This window comes from Catharus ustulatus, chromosome 5 (assembly GCF_009819885.2).
Source record: "Catharus ustulatus isolate bCatUst1 chromosome 5, bCatUst1.pri.v2, whole genome shotgun sequence".
NCBI classification, from domain to species: domain Eukaryota; kingdom Metazoa; phylum Chordata; class Aves; order Passeriformes; family Turdidae; genus Catharus; species Catharus ustulatus.
The window spans coordinates 71,255,718-71,282,156 of NC_046225.1; the positions used below are offsets into that span (position 1 = coordinate 71,255,718).

General features: G+C 44.3%; 2 protein-coding genes across 2 annotated transcripts in view; one reads left to right on the forward strand and one right to left on the reverse strand.

Annotated features, from left to right (window-relative positions):
* Positions 1–9,251, forward strand: part of KDM3A (lysine demethylase 3A) — a 28,811-nt gene extending 19,560 nt beyond the window's left edge. Inside the window, exons 16-26 of the mRNA XM_033060213.2 lie at positions 917–1,103; positions 1,602–1,771; positions 2,511–2,747; positions 3,128–3,299; positions 4,235–4,325; positions 4,864–4,994; positions 5,806–5,925; positions 6,011–6,150; positions 7,908–8,084; positions 8,165–8,299; positions 8,507–9,251. Coding sequence (XP_032916104.1) covers positions 917–1,103; positions 1,602–1,771; positions 2,511–2,747; positions 3,128–3,299; positions 4,235–4,325; positions 4,864–4,994; positions 5,806–5,925; positions 6,011–6,150; positions 7,908–8,084; positions 8,165–8,299; positions 8,507–8,587 — 1,641 coding nt within the window. The 3' untranslated portion in view covers positions 8,588–9,251. The remainder of the gene's footprint in view (positions 1–916; positions 1,104–1,601; positions 1,772–2,510; positions 2,748–3,127; positions 3,300–4,234; positions 4,326–4,863; positions 4,995–5,805; positions 5,926–6,010; positions 6,151–7,907; positions 8,085–8,164; positions 8,300–8,506) is intronic.
* A 1,816-nt stretch (positions 9,252–11,067) lies between these two features.
* Positions 11,068–25,072, reverse strand: LOC116996492 (charged multivesicular body protein 3). Its single transcript, XM_033060218.1, has 6 exons — positions 24,959–25,072; positions 20,337–20,397; positions 16,725–16,904; positions 14,221–14,342; positions 12,536–12,650; positions 11,068–11,587 (listed from the first exon to the last, which is right to left on the reverse strand). The coding sequence occupies exons 1-6, from the start codon at positions 25,001–25,003 to the stop codon at positions 11,451–11,453; spliced, it is 660 nt and encodes a 219-aa protein (XP_032916109.1). The 5' UTR covers positions 25,004–25,072; the 3' UTR covers positions 11,068–11,450.
* Between the last annotated feature and the right edge of the window lie 1,367 nt (positions 25,073–26,439).

Genomic DNA, 26,439 nt, shown 5'->3' on the forward strand with positions numbered 1-26,439 from the left:
CTTGATTTTGGTATAAGTAATGAACAGAAGAGACAAAAAATATTTCATTTGTTAAAAGTGTGGAAGATAGTTAATGTGAATGAAAAGTTAGCATCCAGCTGACCTGGCTTCAGTCTTCTGAATCAAGATTTCCTGTGATTCTGGACAGAGAGCTGCATTAAATTTACCTACACATCTTTATAGAATTAGTTACTGCCCTGGTTGTGTGAGGATAAGCTCATTAAAGGTTGAAGCATTTTGTATTATGTCATGTTTAGAATGCTTGCCAAGCATCAGCAGTCAGTGAGAGATGAAACAGAATGTAATGATAGGCAGACAAAAGAGCAGAATAATTTCGTAGCTGAAATTGTTTGAGCAGAGAGGAAATGTCACCAGTCACACAGGAATTCCAGGGCAAAACTGTGGTTCTGGTTAGTCCTAGAACCTCCAAATGACCAGATAAATCAGCTGCAAAGGAGGTGGACAGTCCTAGGCTTGGATTGTGCTGGCCAGGCCAGTGCTGCACTCAGGCACTTTTGCTGCCACCTTAAGAGAAGAATTTAGGACTGCTCCTTATGTTAGTCCTCTGAACTGGAGCTCCAGCTTAGCCCTGACCTGAGCATCAGCTATGACTAGAACTGCTGTTGAAACTGCCCTTAGTTCCCAAAGCAATCCCAGAAAATGCACCTGGAAACTTGTCTCTCTGTGCTTTTCTTGAGGGGTGATGGACTCTGGCTGCCCCTAAAATTGGGAGATTCCCAATCCTGAACTGTCATCTCCTGATCCTGAGCTGCAGTGCTGACCTCTTGTGGAGATCACATGTTTTGAGGGGCCAAACCATTTTACTTTTTAAAGGATGAGTTTGGACATGTTATTGTTTGTGTTCTTTGTGTAGGGTGTGTTTGTGTCTAAACAAGTTATTGCTTTGCTTTTTCAGCACTTGGCATCTGGAGACAGGCCTGGCCTTCAACACAACAGTTTTGTCCTGAGCCCACAAGTCACTACACATGAACCTCCTTTAAAGTCAGCACTTGGAAGCAAACAAGCTACTTCTGTAAATACTTCTCCTTCATTAAATTGGTTTTCAAACCTAACAAGTGGAAACGTGAATAAAGAAAACAAAGGTATGTGCAGAAGCAGTGAAGAGTAAACCCTTTGTGGCTGTTTGGCAGAGGAATATAGGTCAGACCCAACCATGTCTTGTGCTGAGTGATGTCATCTGCCTGCTGGGATGAGTGTTCAGTGCTTGTGCTGCAGAACTGGCCATGCCAATGGCTTAGAGTAAAGCCTGGCAGAGTTAGCATATTCTGTTTCAAAAACTGGATTAAAATCCCATTGATGGAAGTATTCTTGAAAATTCAGTTTGAGGATTTTTTTTTTTCTTGTGGTTTGGGGGTTTTGATTTTTTTGTGGTTTTGGTTTTTAGTTTTTTTAGAATGTGAGATGTAAAAAACTTTGGTCTATTGAGGAAAGTTAAGTGAAGGATATTTTATCTGCATGTATTGGGAGATTTATATCTGTGTATGTACATGTATACATACATGTATGCATGTAGGAGGATATTGTCTTGAAAAAAAAAATTCGAAGTATTCTCACAGTTTTCCTCTTTTTTTTTTTTTCAGAGAAACTTGTCATACCAATTTCAAAGAATGAAAACAAACCTCTCCAGACACTCCCTAGCTTAGCCAAGCCAGCTGCAGCCCTGCAGACATTCAACAGTGCAATATTGACCCCTGTGAGCAACAACAACACGGGCTTCCTGCGGAACCTGCTGAACTCTTCTGCAGGAAAGGTACAGGAAAAATTCTGTCCTACAGGTTTGAGTTGATCCCAGGTTTAGATTCTGTTCAAACCTGTAAACAACTGCCACAGGCAGTTTAATTTCTTGTCACAGTAAGTAAAATTCTGTCTTCATTTGGGAAAAATGACTAATTCAGTTTCTGTGTTTTGGTGCTACCAGCAAATCTTGTTGAGGAACTGGGAACTAAGGGATAAAGCAGATTAACTTCCTTAGGCTGGAGTCTGGCAGCTGCACTGACTGGGTTGTCTTTTAGACTAAAAAAAGTGCCAGTGAAGTTGCAGGTGGAGGGAAGAACCTTCTGTGGTGTCTTCTCCATACCCCATTTGCAGACTGGTTCACTTCAGATATTTCTGGACTTGGTCTGATCTTGCAGATGTGACTTCAAAGTGGTGGGGAAAAATACTGGCCTTGAGAGTTCTTTGCTAAAACTGAGTTTCTGTCTTTGATATAAAGCAAGTTCTGTTCCCTGCTGCATATTATGGGTTTCTGCAGCGTTGCTGAGATGCAAATCAGAGCAGAAATTCTTGTGCCAAAATTCTGTAGACTAAATGTAAGAAATGGCACTGGCATTTAATGATGGTTCATTTTTAGATAGAGTTCAGTTGTTTGCTTCTCTGCATGATTGGTAAAAAATCTTAAAGTTGCAAATACTTTCTTTAAAGCCTGCAGGATAAGGCAACAGAAAAGAGCACTAATTTTTTTGTTGTTGTTCTTTCATGTGTTTTATCAGACAGACAATGGACTGAAGAGTACACCCAAAATCCTTGATGACATTTTTGCTTCCCTGGTGCAAAACAGAGCCATTACAGACTTGCCTAAGAAACCTCAAGGCCTGACCATAAAGCCCACGATAATGGGCTTTGACACACCCCACTACTGGCTGTGTGATAACCGCCTGCTGTGTCTTCAGGATCCCAACAATGAGAGCAATTGGAATGTCTTCAGGGAGTGCTGGAAGCAGGGACAGGTATTTTCATTTTCTTGTTCTTTGCATTTGCAATTCATGTACTTCATTCTTTAGCTGAAGCACAGCTACAACTGCTGTAGTGATAAGCAATGTGCAACCTTCATCAAATGTGACATGAGCACTGTTACACATCCTTATCTAAGGATCTGTTCTACTGTTTAAATCCATTTCTAAACACAGAACTGAAATTATAGCTCTGTATAAAAAGCTGCCTTGGTTTGAAACAGAGAATGCTCAGATGCATGGTAAAGCAGAATTCTGAGCATTTAGTTTGGAAAATGCCTGCATTCAAATGCTCAGTGTATTTTATGTATTACCCTATTGTAGTTAGAATTTTTGGTGTTTAATAAATCTTCAAAATATATTCTTTTGATTTCTAGCCTGTAATGGTGTCAGGAGTGCATCACAAATTAAATGCAGACCTCTGGAGACCAGAGTCCTTTAGGAAGGAATTTGGCCAACAGGAAGTAGACCTGGTAAACTGCAGGACCAATGAAATCATCACTGGAGCTACTGTAGGGGATTTCTGGGATGGTTTTGAAGATATTTCAAGTGAGTAGTTTGAACCTTTGTTCCAGTAGCTAAAACACTCAGCAGCAGTAATTTGACCCTAGCACAGATTTGTGATCCATAAGCACTGTACAAGATGTTCAAGGATTTCTCCTCACCTTGGGCAGGTTGGTGAGGATTCATTGCAGACATTTGTAGGATTGTGGATTGGATAAAAACTGTCATTCCCATGAAGTACTCTCCTTCAGGAGTATGTTTGGCTGCCTTTAGTCTTTTGGGGAAACATTCTGAGGAAATTCAAGATTTTCTTAGCGAGAGGGTTCATCTGCCAGCTTTTTTTTTTCCCAGTTGAGTGAAATAGTAGAGCACATGTAGGGGTGGTGCTCACAGGTTAAATTGATTCTGCTGTTTTAACTTGAAGGTACTTCTTAGCCCTGAGGAACTGAAGTTGTTTTGTGTAAAAATAGATTTAGAGGAGCTTGAGGTTTTCTGAGAGAATTAACACTTGCTATTGCATCTGGAGTTCTACTTCATCTGTTTGTTGCACATCCTTATCTAAAGATCTGCTTTGCTGTTTAAATGAGTTGTAAGCTTAGGGAGTTTTGTACTTAGGGCAAGAAGAGTGGGAGGTGGAAGACTCACACCTTTCTTTTCTGCTACTTTATCTCTGAAGACGTTTGGCTTCATCAGCTACTTGTGGCCTCAAACACAAACCAGTTTCTGAGCTAAGTTGTAGGAAGTGCTTGGGCAGGGAAGCAGTGAAGGCTGCTTGTCTGACATCTCCTGTTGTAACACGTTTGTCAGGAATGTCACAGCCTACTCTGGTGTCAGAGGAACTTGGATGTCTTTAGTTCTGCATGAAAAGTTGTGGAATGAACATGATTTTAAACGTGAGATAAGGATTTCTTTATTTTAATTCTTTATATTCTGAGTTGTACAACTACTGAAAACTAAAACTTGTTAATATTTCAAATTAGGTCGCCTGAGAACAGAAGAGGGAGAGCCAATGGTGTTGAAGCTCAAGGACTGGCCTCCAGGAGAAGACTTCAGAGATATGATGCCCTCTCGGTATGAATTTCCAGAGGAAGCATTCACTGTTTCTGTGGTACACCCCCAAAACAATGGGCTGGAGGAACATTCTTATGTGATACCTGCCTCAGCTTTGAGCAGCACTTGGTGACATGTGAACAGATATGTTTCTCAGAGATGCCTGACAAAGGGAAATCCTGCACAAGTTTCATGATAAATTTTTATGTGGTTGATGGTATTTGTTGCTAAATGAGCACTTAAAACTGCTCCTAAAAGCCTGGATACTTTGAAATCTGAAGTTCGGTTGAGGCTTACTTTTTGGCCAAATATTTTTAAGTATTTGGACTTAGGCTGATTGATATTCCTTGAGATGATTGCACAACGAAATAGCTTCACTTCAGAGCAGTTAAATTTATTTGCTGTATTTTTGTTCCTTCTTTGTTTGGCTCCTTTTCCTGGTGTCCACCAAAACCCCGTGAGGGAAAAGAGTACACTTCCTTGACTAGAGAGATTTTGTTGCAGTCTGTCTGGTTTTGGTTTTATCAGTACCTAATGTTAAATTTCTGCATTACCTTAGGTTTGATGATCTGATGAAAAACATCCCATTGCCAGAATATACCAGGAGAGGTGGCAAACTCAACCTGGCCTCTCGACTTCCCAACTATTTTGTGCGACCGGATTTGGGCCCCAAGATGTACAATGCCTATGGTAAGGAATCTTTCATTCTAAAGGAGGAATCTTTCATTCTAAAGGTCACATTCCCCACGTTTGTGTTGAAATTTCTGTAGATTATGTGAATCCTTGCTGTTATAGACAATTTGATTAATCCCATGGATTCAGAAAATCTGACTTTGGCTCCCCTATAGGTGTCAATGATATGATTTATTTTATTAAACATCTTTTTGTCCAGATGTTTTGAAGACAATAGTTGTTATTTCCGGTCTTCCAATGAACTTGCTCCACAGCCTCTTTCCTGTAGCTGGCAACTTGTATTTGTTGTTTTGCTGTTTCTGGCTGTATTGCTTTTGTTCTCTTTTTTTTTGCTGTGTCATTTAGCTTTTAATCTCTCCTTGAGCAGGTATTTTTCCCATGTCTGGTTCATCTGCTGTCACTCAAAAGACTTAAAATGGAGCAGCATCATGGCCAGTAGTGAGATTGTTGATAGTAAATCCTGTATCAGCTGCTGTTTAGAGTGAAATAGAGATGGTTTCTCAAAATGCTTTATCCTGAACTGCTGTAGAAACCCTTTTCTAGCAGGACTTAAACATGACTCTGATATCATACAGGTTAGATAGAGATATGCTGTTCTGTATCAGCCTGTCAGCAGATCACTTGGGAAGCCACAAGATGGAGCAAGGTCCTGGATAGAAAGCGCATATTGCTGTTCTGGAAACATTTATTAGTTGGAATAAAAGCGCTCTAAGCTTTTCAGAAAGTGCTGCTGAAAGTGGTGTAACATTTCTTTGTGTCACTAATGGATCTGCACTCATTTTTTTCTCCACTTTGATTCCTCCTTCAGGCTTAATAACACCAGAGGACAGAAAATATGGCACAACAAACCTGCACTTGGATGTGTCTGATGCAGCCAATGTCATGGTTTATGTGGGGATCCCCAAAGGCCAGGCTGATCAGGAAGAAGGTAAAGTCTTAGTGGTGTCTGGGGGATATTTCTGTGGCCAGAGGGAAGATCCTTTAGTGTAACTGCTCATGTTGACTCTCCACAGAAGTGCTTAAGACCATTCAGGATGGTGACTCTGATGAACTGACAATTAAACGTTTTACTGAAAGCCGAGAAAAGCCTGGAGCTCTGTGGCACATTTATGCTGCCAAAGATACAGAGAAAATCCGGGAGTTCCTGAAGAAGGTAAGCTTTCATCTTAAAAAATTATCTTCTGGCCCTGTAGGTTTGCAAGTCTACCTTTTGGGCTTTTCTCCTCTTTCATATCCCAGTTGTTGTGGAAACATATCTTGAGTTGTATCCAAGACAAAACTTGTGTGCCGTGAGTCTTGTAGGGTCTGAAAAGGGTGGGGAGTTGAAGCTGGAAGTTCCCTTGTGTGCAGATGTTCCTTCTGCCCACTCATCTCATAGATGAGTAATGTTACATAATGAACAAGAAAATAGCTGGTTTAGATTTAAGGAGAAGCAGTTAAATTTGATCATTTTAAGAAAGACTGTGAGATGTTTTTGAGAAATGTCAGAGCAATACATGATACATAATGCTCTTCATTGTTCTCTTGCTACCTCTTTTTCCCCCATACCTTGATTAGGTCTGAATTAAGGAAAAAGCATGAGGTATTTTGTTGTGTTTTTGTGGGAGTTAAGGGTTTATAGAGCTTTGCTACTATATCCAAAAGGACTTGTTTCAGTGTTTAAATTTACCTCCGATGGTCCAGAGTTCTTTGTGGCTTTAATTGTGAAACTTCTTTGGTGCTCTAGAAGTGGAAAGAGCCAGTATGCTGAAATTTAAAAGGATAAATGGGATGATCTCAGCAACTGTTAGCCTGGTCAGTTTGGCTTCCTTGGTGGGAGAGGCTGCAACAGATTTATTTAATATTAACAAAGAACAAATCTTAAGGTTGATAAAACATGACACTGGGTTTGATAAGCATTAGCACTTGGAGTCCTGACATCTGTGTCCTACACCTCAGTCTCTCCTATCACACTTGCTGGCAGGTGTGGGGCTTTCAGCAGCTTTTAGTGGAGCAGAACCAAGCTGTTTATCTCCTCCCAAATGAGTTTTTGGGCTGCGGTTCTGAGTGTAAATGGCTGCTGCAGCAAGTTGGATTTATACAGTAATTTCTTGCAGATATTCTCTCCCCACAATAGTCAAATTTCTGTCCTGAAATGCTTGTTGTGCCTCCCAGTCTTGTTTCTCCTGAAAATCTGGCTTGCACCCTCTGGGTCAGTGAGCACACACTGACTGATTGTGGCCTCAAGGCAGACACCTGCTGAATTCCACACTTGGTGTCTTCCAGTCACAGGCTGTAGAGTCAGAGAATCTCAGAATGGTTTGGGTTGGAAGGGAGCTTCAAGACCATCTCATTGCAACCCCCTGTGATGAGCAGGGACACCTTCCACTATCCCAGGTTGCTGAGAGCCCTGTCCAACCTGGCCTGGAACACTTCCAAGGATGGGGCAGCCACAGCTTCTCTGGGCAGCCTGTGCCAGTGCCACACTGCCCTTACAGGAAAGAACTTCTTCCTAATTTTTTCTTCTAATCTAAACCTACTCTCCTTCAGTTTAAAGCCACTTCCCCTTGTCCTGTCACTTCCCACTCTTCTCCACAGTCCCTCTCCTTCAGTAGTGTCAGAACACTGGTTCCATGTGTGACAGTGGTTCCCAACGTGAACATGAGTTGTTTCACTTGCCACTGTCAGTTGGGATTACTTGCATTTTCCATATCCACATTTACAATGTGTTTGTGAAGCCAGTGGGACCTGAGAAATGCTGAAACCTTGATAAAGGTCTGAGTAAAGATCCAAACTTTCATTGTGTAACTCCTACCTGAACACATGGTGCAAGTCCCTCTGGCACACGTTTCTGTGGAATACCACAGATACAACTTGACAGTACAGTCAGACTGGTGCATTAAAATGCCTGTTGTCTTGTGACTTTCCCAGGTTGCAGAAGAGCAAGGCCAAGAAAACCCTGTAGATCATGATCCCATTCATGACCAGAGTTGGTACCTGGACCGATCGCTGAGGAAACGCCTTCATCAGGAGTACGGAGTTCAAGGCTGGGCTATTGTACAGTTTCTAGGAGATGTAGTTTTCATCCCAGCAGGAGCTCCTCACCAGGCAAGCACCAGGGACATGGAGGGCCTGACTGCTTGGGCAGCCCTTTGAGCACGTGGCTAATGCTTGTTTGTCTTCTCTAGGTTCATAATTTGTACAGTTGTATTAAAGTTGCAGAAGACTTTGTATCCCCAGAGCATGTCAAACACTGCTTCTGGCTCACTCAGGAATTTAGATATCTGTCACATACGCATACAAACCATGAAGATAAATTGCAGGTAAATGCTCAGTGCTCTTGACCCTTTATAAAAACCCCACTAAAATAGAACAGATGTTTTCCCAAGTTTGTGATTTGCAGGAAGGTTGGGCAGATGGGTGTGTCTGAACTGACCTGCACAGGGTGAGGGGAACTGAGTGGGAAACCTGGAAAAAACTATCTGTGCTGTTTGCTTGTAAAATCAAGCACCTCTCCTTTGCTCCTGCAGGTGAAGAATGTCATATACCACGCTGTTAAAGATGCAGTTGGGATACTGAGAGCTAATGAATCCAGCCTTAGCAGACCGTGATGTAGAGCGCCTTAACCACACACTATGAAACAGAAGCGTTGGCAGCTGTTTTACCTACTCAGTCAGGACCTCTGTGGACTTTGAGATTATATGAATGTTACCTCATCTTCCTTTCAGCAGTACCAGAGGATTGTGGTACTATGTTCTGTGTATTCTTCCAATGTTTACAAACCTGATATGTATATGTAGTAATATGTATGGACTGTGGCATACTGTGAATGCTCAGTTGCAATAGAACTTTATATGGAGTTGCTCTCCAAACTGTACAAAATACCTCCTATAGAACTGTTGGGAACTATTCCAAATTACTCATTTGAAAAATATTATTCAAGGCATTGTAAAGCTTCAATTTTTAAAATTTATTTTGGGGTGGGAGGAAGTATGGAATCACTCAGTTTAATAGCCAATTTACATAAAAAGTTAAGAATGCAGTTCTGGAATTTCAAATTAACATAGAACTAGCATTTAAAAGTAGCTTTAAGCTATTGTATAGTAACATAGAGATGGGAGTTAACCATCTTTAGGTAAATGTATTTAAATTTCTAAATGTTAAAAGAAACTTTTAATCAAATGTCTTCTGTTCGAAACTGCTCTTTAATTTGAACTGATGTTTGATTCTCTTGTTTTTAACACTGAATGGTTACATAAAAATTCTTCTATTTCAGACACTGTTCCTTGCCTGTCTTCAATTGACTGTTTAAAATGTAATTAATTTGATGCAGTACTTTTGAAATGCAAAAGAAAAGTGTATCATAAATGGTTCATACTGTTTTTTGAACTATTTGAAGGCTTAGAGTATAGAATTTAGCAGCAGACCTGTTCATAGTTATTTTTGGTTAACCCAAGCACAACTTAGCTGACACTACTGCTGCCAGTGCTGTGGTCTGTATCACATGAGCTTTGCAGCTTCAGTCTGAAATGGTGCACACAGAACTCAGGGTTATTTGGAGAAACACTGAAAACATTGTAGAACTTAAAACGGGAAGAGAAGTTATGAGTGGAAAAGTGAATCTCTCATTTGATGAGATACCCTTAGACAAAATTAACCTTTCAGCTCCTTCCCAGCACTGAAAATTGCAGGCTGGCTGTTGAGGACAGCCAGGCAGAAGAGGAAACCTCCAAGCTCACTTTTCTGAGCTCATGCAGCAAATTAAACTCTGCAACTTCCCCTCCCTGTAGTACTTCACCTGCTGTTTGTGATCAGCATCAGCTGTTGAGTCTGTCTTGGATGACAAGATTCATTTTCAGAGAAACTTCCTCTGCTCTCTCAGGAGTGGGGACAGGCTGCAGTGCTGTGCAGGGAGCAGGGGTCTCTCTCTTCCAAGAGCTAACTGAAGTTGACTTACAGAAGGTTTGCCTACACAATAGCCCTTCACTGTATTCTGTGAGAGCTTTCTTCCACCTTTGCTTGCTGACACCTCTTGACAGTAAATAACTTGTTCTAGTCACTTCAGGTGCCTTGGTTTGCCATTTTGTGCTTGAACTTGTCAAGTATGCTTAAAAACAACACTTAGCTGAACATTCTCCCTTGAACTATCAAGTTGAAGCAGATGCCATAAAGCAGGATAATTGCTCTCCTTGGAGCCAGCTGGAGTGTTTGTGGGCAGCTGGAGTACAGGAACCTCCCAGAGAGCTGAGTCACACTGATCTTACACACCGTGTGTATGCACAGAAAACTCATTGTTAAAACTGGATTTTGAGCTCTTACACTGTGCTGTTGTTCAGCCTTGTTTTATTGCAGCTCTCACCCATTTTTCCTTTCTGGATTTTTAAGACCACAAGAAACAAAGTGTCCCTCCTTCCAGTTTTTGTTGCATTTGGGGTGGAGATGAACACTTGAATTGCACAGCCCTGAAGCACTGGGGATACTTTGCCTCCCCCAGCAGCCCCCCACCCCAGTTTTATGGCTGAAAATGGGAGGTGTTGGACTCCATCCAGCTCTCTGTGTGCCTTGTGTGTTTTTCTACCCTTGCTGTTGGGATACAAGGAGTTAGAGACTTGCCTTTCTTAAAATGAAGAGCCTCTGGCCTTTGTCCAGGAGGTGCTGTGGCAGTGACAGGTTTGGGTTTGAGTTTTTTGGTTTGCAAACAGCCTTTTGTGAGCCATGACATCTGTTTTTGCCTGAAGCTTTTCCTTGGGAGGAGATGCAGCTCTCATTTGACCCTGAAATGTGCAATTGGAGCAGCAGAAAGACCTTGGCATGGCCACAGGCTCTGGGGAAGCTTTGCCAAGAGCCTGGTGAGTCAGGGCCCCCCTCCCACCGCTGCCAACTGCCCTGTCCTCACTGTGCCACGGCCTTGGCTAAGCCAGGCTCTCCTGTGAGTGTACAGACCTGAAACAGACTGAAAACTACTCCATAACTACACAGTGAGTGCCCTAAATGTGCTAAAGTGAGGTGTTACAAAACTAAAAGGGAGGTGTTAGAGGTGGGTATTTGTGAAAGAGGCCGAAGTGATGCAAACTAAACTGCTCTGTGGCGGTGACTGTTAGAAGCAGCTTTAATAAAATTTGTACTGATTCAGGAAAACACAGAACTGACAGTGCTGGAGGTTTTGTGGTAGCAGATTAAACCAAAGTGCCTGTTAGGGAGAAATGCTGCTTGAAGATGAGAATATATTTCAATACTTTGTCTAAAAATACATAACATTACACCACCCTTGCCATGTTACCACAGGAAACATGGGCTGAACAGAAAACTGGAAGAGACTGCACTCCGCAAGAAGTATATTACAGTAGTGTCTTGGAGAAAAAAATCCTCAAGAAAAAAAAATATATATATTCCATAAGTGAGAATACATTAAGGTTTGCATTTTGAAGAGGGGACAGAATAAAATAAAGCTAACTGTACACATCCATCCTGTCCCTAGCTCCTCAGGGTGGCCAACCGTGACTGCATTGCTTCGATGTCCTCCTCCTCATCCACGGCAGCAGCAGCTGCTCCCATGGGCTCAGGCTCTGGCAGAGCATCTGTGACTTTACTGGGTGCTTTACCCAAGGCCCCTGCAACAACAAACAGGCTCGTTAGCAAGTGTCAGGTCTTCATTTAGTAATTAGTGGCTTTCAGGGACATCTGAAATAACCTAACCAGTCCTTTCCCGTGGAGGTCACACCCCTGAGCTCTGACAGGCCAGCCCGGGGCTCTTGGCTGCCCAGCAGTGCTGACCTTCCAGCTCTGAGCCTCTGCCCTCCTTCCCTTCTGGGAGGAGGCTCCCAGCTCCCCCTGCCTGCTTGGGAGGAGGGGAGCTGCTCCAGCCAGGAAAGGGGATGGAAAAAGCAAATTAGGATGTGAGAAGGAACAGGGCACTGTGCCAGGTTCTGGGTACAAGGTGCCAGCAGGGTGGGTGCTGTGCTTGCAGTGTGGCACAGCTAATGCAGCCCTGGTGCTTGTTCCTGTCACACCACATCACAAGCAATCCAGGTGAAAGGAGCATTCTAAGCATTCTCCAAGTCAAATAACTGAACCAGTAAAACGTTACTTCATGAGCTGGAAGGCAGAAGTTGTGGTTTTGGTTTTAAGAGGATTTTTGTGTTTGTTTTGGGTTTTTTCCCCCAAACAAGTATTTTACTGCCAGGACTCAGTCTATGACTAGCAAAATCTATGACTCAAGGCAGTGCAGCAGAGTTTGTTTCTTGGTTTCATTAATAACAATACCTAGTCAATCATGAAGTTTCACCTTATTGAGAGGATTCACTGCACAGCCAAACACAGATCTGTTAGAGCCTCAATTACATAACTGCACAGACAGCAGCTGATGAATATTAGTTCTGCCCTGCTGAGCCCCAGTGGCCTTCTCAGCCAGTATTCCCTGAGAAGCCAGTTTGTCAGAGCTCTCTGCCCATCACCCAAGGAAGAGATGCCACTGGGAGAACGCAGAACAGATGATTTCAGTTGCTGCATGTTACTGAACAGAGCAGGGACTTGGCTCTCAGCAGCACCCACAAACTCACCAGCTGTAATTTCAAAAAGGATTTTGTCAATTTCTGCCTCAGCTTCCTCTTCCATTTCCTCCTGATCCTCCAGGCCTTCAAAGGTGTCCTCCAGCATTTCCTCTATAATTCCAGCCTAGCAGAAAAAAAAACCAAGGCAGCATGTGATGCCCTTGGAAACAGCAGAGTAAGAAGACACATTTCTACTTGGGAGATGAGGTTGTGCCTCTCCAGACATGTAACAATCCCCCTGCTCCAGGGAGGGTTCCACACTGAGGCTGCTGCAGGAGGGTGGCAAAAAACCTGCCCTCAGCATGAGTACACATCTCTGCAAGTGGTGCACAGGAAAAGCAGGAAGAAAACTGAGGATTAAAGGCATCTGGTTTCACTTTGAAAACCTCAAGTAATTTAAAGTAAAAGAAAAGAGAATTAAATCAGATATTAGGAAGAAATTCTTCCCTGTGAGGGTGGTGAGGCACTGGAACAGGTTCCCCAATGAAGCTGTGGATGCCCAATCCTTGGATGTGTTCCCAGCCAGGTTAGATGGGAATCTGAGCAACCTGGTCTAGTGGCAGATGTCCCTGTCCAAGGCAGGGGGGCTGGAATTACATGACCTTTAAGATCCTTTCCAACCAAACCCTTCTACGATTCTGTGGTTATTTATTGTTGTTTCATGTCTAAACCAAGAACCCAGCCTGCTCCAAGCATGTGAAATATAAGAGTAAATTTCAGTCATGCAGCATGAATTGTGTAGCACACTATAAAACTGCTCTTTGACACAGCTTGGTTTTTTCTATCTGCATTTGAAAACATTCCTTTGCAGGAACCCTGCAAAAGGAATCCTTTAGAGGAATCCCTACGAAAGGAATCCTTTGCAGGAATCCCTGCAACCTAGACATGGCCAAACCCTGCTGGTGCACTTAGTAAAATTATTTAGAAATAAACTTATTTGAACTAAACAGTCTAGAGTGGAAAGTTTGATTATGTTATTTTGTCTGGGTTTGGTTTAGATGTGTGTTGGCTAAGTGTCAGTAGAAAATAGTGCACCTGCAGGAAGGAACTCCATGGACTCTGACCCCTGAGAGAATCTATAGCTGAAGAACAAAATTCAATAAAGAATTGTTTAATGGTTATCATATAACTAGAGATGAATTAGATGTCATAGAACAAGAATGGTATCTTGAGAGAATTAAGGAGTCAATTCCAGAAAACTTGATTAATACATTGCAGGTTAGTAAGGGAGCCATTTCATAGGTTTGTAACCCCCAGAAAACTTAATCAATAGTAATTGTCTAAGCAGGACAGCAAATTTAATAAAGCTCTGTGAGCTGGATAAAACTTGGGTTATCCATTAAACAAAGACAGATGAGCAACAAAACACCTCTACCACAATGCAATAATTGGGCAGATTTTTGGAAGTGTCTGTTTAAAACATCTAGGCTGTTATAGCGTACATACATGCCTGAAAATCGTTGTTTCTTTCAACATTGTGGTGAATAAATTCTCCATATGTTCCAAATTTTGACTCAAAATTGTTATCAGGAATGTATCTAACAGCCTTTTGTTGTTACATTTAAAACTCTCTGTGTCACCAGGATCAGACTGGCCAGGGAGTCAGAGGATGTCCTGAGCTCACACCAGCCCTGCGACAAAGCTCAGTAACAACATTGTGTTCACCCGAGTCTGATTTTAGTGCCAGATCTTACCTTCATCATCTCTTTGGACAAGTCCCTCATTGTTGCTTGGATTTCTGGGATTTTTACTAGGTTTTGCATAGCTTTCATGACTTCTGTGCTCTTCTGCAATGAACCTGCTACTCTGAGCACAGCTGTGAAGGAGAGGCACAGAACAGTTTGAACAACAGTTTGAACACTGCTGAAAGCAAAAAAAATAATATCCTCCCTATATGGAAACTTGTTTACATTTAGCAATTCAATTTAAAAAATAAGCAGACATTGCACTTCTTTATTCTTGACTAAATTCCTGAAAAGCCCAATTTATACCCACACTGGAAAAGTCACATTTCTAGCAAAGCTACTGGTCCTGTACAATGAGGATCCCAGGTGGTCTGCAGAGAGATTTCATCCCCCTGCACCCAGTTCATTAAAGGCAGAGAGAGAGTTGCTCCTGCCTGGCCCCTCAGCAGCAGAGCTGAAACCAGGGATCCCCTGCCTGACTCCAGGTACTGGAAACTAACTCTGCACCAATTCTGCTGCAATAGTTTCACAGCAGAGTAAGTTGTGACATTAATAGTGAAGCAGATAAGCCAAAAATAAGCTTGTTTAAATGGAATTTAACAATACTCTTTACAGAGGCTATCCTAATTTATAAGCTGTCCTCATATGTATTGATAGACCAAGATCAAAAGCAGTAATTAAGGGTACTTTGAAGTTTTCTGAATTCTGCCATCTAACTTTGCAGCTTCCTGGACATGGAGAACTCACCTGTTTGTACATAAAATAGTCACTCCTTAACGAAGCAAAATGAGGTACAGCACATATTATTTTTCAATTTAATAATTTCTTTTAAGAGCCCAACACTTGTAACAAACTAACAGAACCCTTGCTTTGAGTGGTCATTTCTCAAGTTACTACAGACCCCAGACTGAACTCTGGATTCCTTCATATTTCTTATCTAAGTGTATCAGAACATTCCCAGGAAGATGAAGATGCTGGCAGTGATAATAAGGAGAAGGCTGTTTTGAGTTTTTCCTTTAGGTTCAAGGATGGTCCTACTTTCCTTTCCTGAGTGAGATGCATGGGGAGCCACATTTGAACCATCATAAAATTACACTCAAGGTTCACAGTGTGACTTCCTGTTTTATCACTCATCCAGTGTTAAAATCTGCTTGGATGATGCTGGAGTGGGGAAAATGTTTTGACATTTCAGCTGCATGTCGGCCTCCACCAAGTCTTCTCCTGTTTTTAAAGCTTTCTACTCTGCTTGTTACAGGCTGGACAGTTTCCAGCAGGAAGTGTGTTACAACAGAGTTCTGGTGTGGATAAGGAATGAGGGAAATATGCTGGGTCTGGAGGAGCACAAAGAACCAAGGAGGGTTTACAGAACATGGGTCTTAAGCCAAGGGGCAAAAGGATTCATCCACACTAAGAAATCAAACACTGTTGCCCCATACCCATGCTGGCATTGGTAAATGCCCCCAGACTCTTGCTGGGAAAGCAACCATCTACAAGATGAAGAGAACTCTACTCCTGTGACAGCTCCTGTCAAAATCAGTGACACAGGCTCCACCAGGATACAGGGATATTAGGAATGCATTGAAACTGCTTAGAAATGCACTCTAAGAATGTGCCCCAAATTGCTGTGAGTTCAGTTTCTCACATCACTGGAACCCTCAGGCTCTGAGGAGAGGTGTTAGATCATCTGCTGAGCAGTTCATCAAAGGAAACAGGGAACCAGCAAGGATGTAGGGAACAATGAGGGGCAGGAACCCCAAGAAACTAAAACTGGGAGCTCTCTGACTAATTCAGAGCTCAGGGTGGGACACCCATCCAAGCAGGGCACTGGAGAAACAGCCTCAGAACATCCTGCAGACTGAGGGAGGTTATTGCCTGCAGGGATACAGAACTCCTTACAGGGATGTAGGAGAAAAGAGCATGTTTGGACATGGGGAAAACTTACAATGGATCTTTTAAGGAGATTACAGGAACATAACTGAATCTTAGCGGAATGACCAAAGGTAGTTTGGGGAAGAATTGAAGTGGATCAGGGAACACACAAACCTCAGGGGCCTGCAGGACCAGGTACAAGCAGTTCTGGCAGAGCAGATCTGGGGCCAGCTACTGGATATCTGGCCAGCTTAGGCAGAGCATCTGAGAGCAGCTCCTGGAACAACCAACCTATCGTGCACACGTGTGTTCTACAGTAGACCTCAGTCCTCATGAGCTGAAGAGGAAGAGCAGGATGGAGCTGTCCATACATGTGTGAAAGCTGTGTGTTTATGGGGTGGTGGCAAAGGCTCTGCTCTGAGATTGTGCCTGCTGGGATTAGAGCCTCACAGCTCTGGGCCTGTGATGGGAGGATCTTCCCAGGCTCCTGAAGCTCACTGGAATCAGCTGCTATTCACAGGAGCTCAGCTGCTCCCACATTCAAGCTCTGCCTGCTTTTGATTTTGGTTCTGGACAAGGAAACCTCAGACCTCACTTCTACTGTCAGAGCAGTTATTGTTCTTGGGCCCAGGATTTGTTCTTACCAAGCTGGTTCTTCATCCCCATGAGAACAGAGTTCATGTGAGCTTTGGATGCATAGAGTTTGCTTACGGCCCTCCGAGAGCGGATCAGCTCCTTCGCCAAGATCACACACACATCTCTCTGATTCTTTTTGGCAGCATCCTTTATTGACCTCTTCACCTTCTCCTCTTCTCTCTGGATATCTGGAGCACAGAAAAACACAGCAAATAGTGATGAACTCCTTAGGATGTATAAGAGAAATCAGTCATTTTTTAAGGTGTGTTTCCAATGCAAAGAATTGTTTCTGCTTGATTTCAGACTCTCCGTTACTCAAAGACCTTGTTCCAGGCTGATTTATATGTCAGCTGATTCATTCAGCTAAATCTTAACAGGAAAATTCTCATTACTGAGCATCCAGCTCTGTAATTTCCTTTGCAGACAAGAGTACTCTAAAGGACTGTCTGAGAATATTAGTCCATGATGCTGAGCTGACTAAGAGCTTATAAAGCAAAAAAAGGTCCTATAAGAACAAAGCACTCTGAGAGGATGACTTGACTTACAACTTCAAAATAATTTCCTGATTATTAAACAGCCTGATCAAATATATATACACAAAATATACATCTTACTTAAAATATCCTGTTCAAACTCTCCTGGCATCCAGTTTTGTTCAACAGCTATTTTTAAGAGTGTGCTTAAGTGGGAATACTGAACTAAGCATGAGCACCAAAGAGCTGGTTGGATTTGAACTATTAAACACTGAAAAGGCCTTCTTAAATACCATTGGTTTCTCCAGCAAATCTGATGTGACTGTTCACAGTTCTGCCCTGCCAGGTAACACTTGCTGTGAACAGCAGGAGCCAGGTACTCCAAAAAGCCCAGAGTAAAAAATGCAAGACTAATATCAACCTACTTTCTTTTCCACACTTAGCAATAAATTAGGCACTGGTGAAATATGGATCTCAGAGGGCACAAGAAAAATTATCCTAAAGTAAATAAAGAATTCCAATAATAAGGCTTCCTCACCTTCCTGCAAAGAGCTGATTGAAATGACCACAAGAACAATTATTTCAAGGAAAGCTTTGGTTCAGATTTATCTTTGAGTCTTCTTGATTTATACCAGACAAAGTCACAGGTTGGAAGAATCAGAAGCTGCCCTTTATAAAAACAAAGTCACCAACACACACTTTCTGGCAACAAAGGCCAACTTGGAGACTTCAATACAGCTTCTCAGGTGGGAGTTAATGAACCCTGGACTCAAGACCAGTAATTCTCTCAGTACCATCCACTGAGGTGTTTACCTTTAAAGGACTGGCAGAAAGCTGCAGGATCATAATCAGAAAAACATACCTTTGGTGCTTTCCCACTATCATTTTCAGAAATACCACAAACTTGAAGACATTTATATGTCAGACATGAGACTGAGCCAAGTCCCAGCACATCAGAGCAGGTAAGAAAGAGCTGAAGTGCTCCAGCAGGAAACAGAAAGCACCAGAACTCCAGCAGTACTGAGGAATTACAGCATTCACTTTGTCAGGCTGAGAACAACCACAAGCATTGTCTTACTACAGCCAGGCCAGTGTAGGGCAGCCTGCACCCGAGTGAATGCTCTCACTGGCATCAACTGCTGAGGATGAGATCAGTGCCACAAGTATGCAAGAACAGTCAACTCCATCTTTGAAGGTCAGTGCCAGCTACACTCCTCAAAGGAGCCAAAGTCACTTCTCCAGTCCCTCTGCAGCACTATCAAGCACAAAGCAGCCCAAAGCATTCACGAGAGGGACTCACAAGCTCAGCAAAACACAAAGTCACTGTACTACTGCAACTCTATCAACTCAAAAAATTCAATTCTAAAGTAGCAAGGATACCTTTCATTTCCCCAAACATTCCAAGCCCTGAAAAACAACCTAACACAAAGAGAAATCACCACAGCAGCAAGAGTCCAACAACAGATGGTTTCAAATAGTGTGTTGCTATTTTAGTAACTATGCTGACTGGGTGAGCCAAGTGTTCCAGTGATCCAAGCCCACTCATTTCATCCCAGGTGGATCTAGTGTTGCTTTGTTCAGACACATCTAGCACAGCTTTCTCCAAGGAAACTAAAACAGGTTCCAGCTGAGCATCCTTACTTAAAAATTGCAGGGATTTCCTTGTAAGGCTCAGCTGAAACAAGAAAGCATGGCAGAATCCAAGTGCAGGGGGTAATTTTTGAGGAAACCTTCAGTGGCACTTGGCTGTCATCCTTCAGGAGCAGCCTGCTAGCCTGGGAAGTGTCCAGCAGAACTTCCACAGGTGATACTTGTAGAATGTGAAATGCTGGCACAAAGATATTCTGTACTTATTTTAAGGGGAATTATCAGTATGGCAGATGGTTGGTGGTTAGTGCTGAACTGTACTTCTTTGAATGTAGGACTCTGAAACACAGACATGTTAAAAGCTGCTAAAATAATTAAGATTTGCATCCACATAAAAAAATCACACTACCATGTAACCCAGTATCTGTGTAGGCCATTAAAAGTATTATGGCATGTAAAAAGTTAAGAGAAACCTGAAATTTCAAGAAACATCAGTAGTGAACATGTGAGTAGTTTGCTTTCATGGAAGATGCAACCTCTAAAACATTATTTCACTAGTAAGATCAGAGTTGCAGCTTCTCTGTGCCTGATACAGCCACACATAGTGCCCTGAGAAAGTAAAAAAAAATAAGAAAAACACATCCCTGCACATCAGTTTTCCTTGAAAAGACAAACTCAGCTCCTCACAGTGGAGACAAGGACAAAGACAGACTTTGTACTGCACAGCAATCTTCTCCAGCCAACTCATACAAGTCCACAGGAGGGAGAAGACACAAACCCTGCCAGGTTACTCCAGAGGCACAGGGCTGGGGAAGAATAGAAGAGGAAGGGAGGATGTACTCCTCAAGGCCTCGCTCCAAACAGGCCTAGTAACCAGATTCTGACACAAAATATCCTTCACCAGCACCTCCCAGGGACAAATCCCAGGGACAGGGCAGAAGACAAAGAAGGGGAAAACAAAACCTAGGCACAAATCTATTTTCAGGCTCAGGGAAGGCAGGTAGAACAAATTCTGAACTGACAGCAGTGCAATATTAAGCAACTCTTCTGCTTTTCAAGACATATTCAGCAGTTTAATGCTTATTATTTAAGAGCAAAACACCCACCCACTGAGAAAATACTTTCCCCCCCCCTTCCTCTCTTCTGTTTGTCATTTTTCCAAGCTGACAGCAAGTTACTTTTGCTTGGCATATGCACTTTCACCCAATACATGCCAGTGGAACTGTCTACATGTGGAATTATATACCACACTACTAAAATTAATGTGGGTGAAATTCAGGATAATAAGTCTAATACATGTTATCCAAAGGGATTTAAGAGCATTATGTGGGAGCATGAAATATTCATGTTCTTTTGAAAATTTTACTTGGATAACTGCACAGCGACATCATTTTGTAACACAGACTAAGTCTGGCCCCAGGATCACATTCATCTTCCTTTACTCCAGATATGATAGACTATCCCAGGTTATTAAATTTCACAGCCTGCCTTAATTAAAGCAAAAATAACTTGAAGACACACAAGGAGAGGAAAAACAAAAAATGAGACTCAAGTACAAACCTCTGATCTGTCTATCAATCACTCTCATTTCTTTCCTTATCTTCAAGGACCATTCATTGACCTTAAAAAGAGAAAGTGAGAGTTACTTGAAATTCCAACTTTAAAACTATGCTTTGATACTTTCATGTAACTTAAACATTCAGCATCAAAAGCAGCACTTCAAAAGGCATGAACTTCAAGTTATGAGTGATGTTAAAGTATTTCATTACTCAAATAATAAAACCCCCAAACGTTGCAGAGATATCACCATATTACTGCACTGCTCTTAATGTTCAGACAAGGAGTTAAGGAAGACCTCTACAGATCCCATCCAACCAGAACTCTTCAATGATTCCATGATGTGATTTGTGAGACAGACACTCACTGCCTGGCTAACTTCCCACATCACAGCCATGTCAGTGTACAGAGGGAACTTGCCACAGGGGATTTCAGCAGAAGGGGCAGACTTTGGCACAGGATGACAGCCCCAACAGTGCTACTGCCCATTTCAGTCAGGAGGAACTCCAGGAGGTCTCCAAGCCAGCCCCTACTCAAAGCAGGGTCAAGTTCAGACTCCATACAGGTTGTTCAGGGTCTCATCCATTGAGTTTTGATACTGTTTGAGGGCAGAGACTTCACAGCCATTCTGAGCAAAGGCACCTAAATTACTCCTGTGTGGTGAAGACATTTCCTTGCAGAATCCTGGAATGGTTTGGGTTGGAAGGGACCTTAAAGACCATCTATTTCCAATGCCTTGTTGTTGGGAGGGCCACCTTCCACTAAACCAGATTGCTTAGAGCTCCATCCAATCTGGCCTTTCATGTTCAATTCAGAACTCTCCTCTGGCCAGCTGTGGCTGTAGCCCCCCTCCTGTCACTGGACACACCTCAAAAGTACCTGTCTCTGTCTTTACACCCCCACCAGAAGCTTCAGATCCTTGCTCCTTCACCTTCTCTTCTCCAAGCCAAAACGAGCCCAGTTCTCTAAGCCACTCCTCCTGTACCACAGGCTCCAGCCCTCCTCCATCCTGATAGCCTCTGCCACACTTCCCAGTTTCCTGAGATCCTTCTGGAACTGTGCCCACACTGGGACACTTCTGCAGGTGTGGCCTCTTTACTGCTGACTGGCACAGTGACTGAACACTCAACACTGTGACTACAGCTTCCTAACACAGCCCCGTGTGCCTTCATTGCTGCAAAGGTGCACTGGGAACTCATGTTTATTATCCTTGGGAAACCAGATCCTTTCCTGCAGAGCTGGTGCCCAGCCAGCCCCAGGCTGCACATCTGTGCATGCAGGGATGGCTGTCCCACCTGCACAACCCTGCATTGCTCAGCATCATGAGGCTCCTGCTGTGCTCCTCCCACTTGCTCAGGTCTCTCTGCCCTCCAGCTTCCCTTCCCCTGCCTTTGGTGGGGTTCAAACACAGCCATTCCTTCAACAGCTCCCTCCTGGTACTTGCTGAGTTCTCTCTGTTCCAGATCCTCTGGCTCACCTAGGAGGTAGGGAGCTCCTCTTGCCCTGACAGTGGAGCTTCTTTTCCCCTCTAAGGAAGCAGAGTGAAGAGAACTTGTGCAATGAAAACTTGTAAAACAAGTTCTCTTCAGTGCACATGCCCAGCAGAGCAACAGATTTAGACTTTCACCAGTCTCAAAAGACTTTCTTCTCTTGGTCATGGTGAACAAAACTATGTTTTGACTGCAGACAAAAGCCACCATTTGAGGTGCTCAAGCACAAAATCAGCTTAAAAATCCCTACAAACAACCCAAAGCCCTGCATAGGTGCAGAAGTTTCTAACAGGTGTCAGAAAGCTCCTGTACCTTTAGTCAAACCCTGGGTTTACAAGCAAAAAGTCCTCAACCCTTGCACAACTGATTGCAGCCTCCCCTCTTGTTCTTCAGAGCAGAGGAGATAATGTCCTGTTGAGTCATTCCTCACCCTGACAGAAAGCTAACAAGGTCCCTTTTTTGAGTATGGACTACATGAGAAGAAAAAAGCAGGTGGAAGAGACTGAAGAGAAACATGAGAGAGATCCAGCTGGCCAACTGTGCTGTCTCAAACATAACACCTGCCAGAGATTTGCTCTAGATTTGTATTCTAGAACAAACCAACACACAACAGCCTTCATGTACAAACACAATCAGCAACTGTCAAATGAACCACAGCAGGATTTGCAGCTTCTGTCTCTGGGATGCACAGCCCAGCACAAAGACACCATTAAATTCAGACTGGTTGTGTGTTGTCATCAATCCCTGTGTACTCTGACAGCAGAAAACTCTTTCACAGCTCATCCCCAGCATTGCCAGGAGTCAGCTGCTTGACATGACTGTCCTAAAGGCAGAGCTGGGTGCTTATGCCTTCCCTGGTGTTCCCAACTCATCTCCTGTTTTGTGTAAGAGGAGGAGCAAATTCTCATCCATGCTCCCAGCTACATGAGACAGCAATTTGTCGAGCTGTAGAGAAGCCACACTGCCCATCTCACACAGGACACAGGGACACAGATACAGACCATGGCACAAGGCAGCAATGCTGGGAACAGGAGTATGTGGTCCAGCTGAGCAAAGATTCTGAACACAATTCGATGCTGAAGAAGCAATTCTGCTTCCACTCCAGATCTACACAAAAACATCACTCTCACAGCACTGCATTAGGCCAGCCAGCCAGCAAAGCACTTAAGCTAAAAAGAGCCAACTCAGATTACACTTTTTAAGTTCAAACCACCCAGACATGGCATTAAAAATATAATAAATCCCCAGCTTTAGACAGGCTGAAATGCATCACCAGTTCTTCACAAGGACTGAAGATATTTGCTTTGTATTGATCATAAACAAATTATCTCATATCAGGAGTGGGCAGACAAAAGAACTGAGGGCAAACCATTGCCATCACAAAAATCTCAACCCCTCCCCATCATCATCTACCTCCTGCAGTGCTTGGATGGCCCCCTCTAGCCCTGCTCAGGGACTGTATCTTGTGCACAGCTGCTGGCAGAAAGGAGCTAAGCAGTGCTGTTTCCCCATCAGCTAGGATGCAGAAACAGCTACTGCTTTTTCCTTCTAAAGCTGCAGTTAGGTACAGAAGGAAAGGAGTTTTTAACTATTAATGGGTTTCTCAATATCAGTGTTAGGCCTGTGGAGTCACCACGTTAGCCTGCACCCCAAGGGAGTGCTCATGAGAGCAAGAGGACTCATGTCACCTCTCCCATGTCACCTGTTCCGTACTGCCTTTGCAGGGTCTTCTGCAAAGAATCACAGGATCACTGGCATAGCAAGGGATCTCTGGAGATCATCCAGTCCAAACCCCCTGCCAAGGCAGGCTCACCCAGAGCAGGTGACACAGAAACATGTCCAGGTGTGTTTGGAATGTCTCCAGAGAGGGAGACTCCACAGGCTCCCTGGGCAGCTGCTCCAGGGCTCTGCCACCCTCAGCATAAAGAAGTTTTTCCTCATGTAAAGGTGGAAGTTATTGTGGTTTAGTTTATGGCCACTGCTCCTTATCCTGTTGCTGTGCACCACCAAAAAGAAGGCTCAAGGTGGATGGCACCATCCTCCAAGAGCTCCAAGATGACCCACAGACTGTGCTACTGGAAAACACAGCAAGTTCATCAGTTAGGGAAGGCAAAAGAGCAGCTCTGAGACAGGAGGCAAGAATTCAGTGCAGCATGACCACAGAAGACTGACCCAGCCCACACAGTGCTCCAACACAGGCAGAGGAGGAAGGGAAAGGACACTCCCAAAGGTACATTCCTCATCTGATTCTCTCATCAAGCAACAATCATAACCTGCTCCCCTGGGACTCAGCTGCTACAAAGCACCAGGGAACATCTGTGACACTGACACTTGTCTAAGTCTTCAACTTGTGTGCCTGTCATCCCTCTCCCTGCTGCTTTTCCTGTACTTCTAATGTATTTGATCTTCCTCTCACCAAACAGCAGATTTTTTTCACTAACGCATTCCTAGCTACTTATGAAAGGCAACAGTGAAATCCACCAGTGTCTTGTATATTCCATTTCACTGACATCAGAAAGCTGTTTGTAGAAACACAGTTTGTTTACAGACCCATACAAGTCCCAACATTTCAGCTACTGTTTCCTAATTTTAGGGCTGTGTCTGGAAGAGGAGCTGGAATCAAAGAATCATAGAACGTTAAGGGGTTGGAAGGAGCCTTAAAGACCATACAGTTCCAACCTCCTGTGCCATGGGCAGGGACACCTTCCACTAGACCAGGTTGTTCAAGGCCTTATCCAGCTTGGCTTTGAACATTCCAGGTATGGGGCAGCCACAGCTTCCATGGGTAACCTGTTCCAGTATCTCACAGGGAATAATTTCTTCTTAGTATCTAACCGAAATTTCTCCTCTATCAACTTGCACCCATTTCCCCTTGTCCCGCCAGTCCAGTTCCTCACAAGGAGCCCCTCTCCGGCTTTCCTGTAGGCCCCTTCAGCTACTGGAAGGTTCTGTGAGGTCTCCACCGGTCCGGTCCCGGGCCGGGTGTAGCCTGTGCCAGGGCCAGGCCGAGCCCGGCCCCTCCGCAGTCCCCGCCCGACGCCATAGCAACGCCACAGGGCCCTGCCGCCACTTCCCCCCTCAAGCTCCGGGCCCACGCCGCCCCCCGGCCCCGCCTCGGCGGCTCCCGCCCCTCACCAGCTCCTTGGGCGGCTTCTCGGGGGTCTTCCCGAACAGCCCCATGGCGGCCGCACCGCCCGGCACTTCCGGGTTCCCCACAGCCGGGCCGGCCTCGCGCACTGCGCCTGCGCCGCCGCCACGGCAGACCCCGCCCCCTCCGCGTGGGGGCGGCGCCCGAGCGGCCTCGCCCCGCCCCTCATGGCTTCCCGCCAGTCACGTGGCGCTGCGCACGGCCCCGCCCCGCGCTGAGGGGAGGGAGGGCTCGGAGGGCGGCGGCAGCGCTGAGCCCGGCACGCTGAGCGTGTTTGCAGCACATTCGCAGGGTCAGTCAGGTTGGGGAAGACTTCTGAGAGTATCGAGTCCAGCCATGACCGAACTCCACTGTGGCACTGGGTGCCACGTCCAGTCTTTCCTTAAACACATCCAGGGACAGTGACTCCATCGCCTTAGGCAGCCCATTTCAATGTCCAATCACCCCGTGAAGAAATTCCTCCTAATGCGCAACCCGAACTCCACTGGTCCAGCCTAAGACGGCGCCCTCGTCCTGTGGCTGGTTTCCTGGGATCAGAGGCTGATCCCCACCTGGCTGTGCTCTCCTGTCAGCTGTGGAGAGCCATAAGGTGCCCCCTGAGCCTCCTCCAGGCCGAGCCCCCCCAGCCGCTCATCCCGCCCATGCTCCAGCCCCGTCCCAGCTCCGCTGCCTTCTCTGCAGCTCCAGCACCTCCATAACCTCTGGTGCGAGGGCTCCCACTCCGGTGTGTCCCCTGGGACGGCCCGCAGGACACCCGAGGCTCATACCAAGCTCACACAAGCCCGTGGCCACCCCTTCCCCAGCGGCCCGGGCTCTTTCGGAGAAATCCCAGCAGCCAGGCCTGGCTCATCTTCACCCTCCTCTCCACAGGGTCACCTGGCTGAAATGAAGGGACAGCTTGGAGCTGCTCTGCTGGAGCTCCAGCCAGTCATTCCATGTCTTCACGCCCCAGTGCACAATCTGAGAGCATTAGAAATAAATCAGTGATGCACAGAGCGCAAAAAGAAGGTGCTATTAATGTAATCTAACTCTTTAATACCTTACGATTGTACTTACCCTCATTATTTGATTACCGGAGACAGACATTTCAATGAGTTACAAAAATGTACACTTTCATCTTTGTCATCTTTCCATCCAGAATCCAATGCAAAAAAAAAAAAAAAAAAAATCTAAACAAGCTTTGGAAAAGAGAGCTCTCATTTTGGACTAAGCACCAGCAGTGGGAAAGCCAGTGCTGATAAAGCAATAATTGATGAACTCGAGAGTGGCAAAGAGCTTCAGAGATTATTTAAATCCATCCTTTAGCAGCACAAAACATCCATCACCTTTATTAAACCTAACCCTCACCTCAGTGGTTTGACATTTTCTGTTTACAATTGGTCTCCAGCTTCCAGGCACGAGACATCAGAGAATAAAATACCACTTTAGGAATGTTTAGCATCTCAGTTAAGACACTTCACAAGTACTA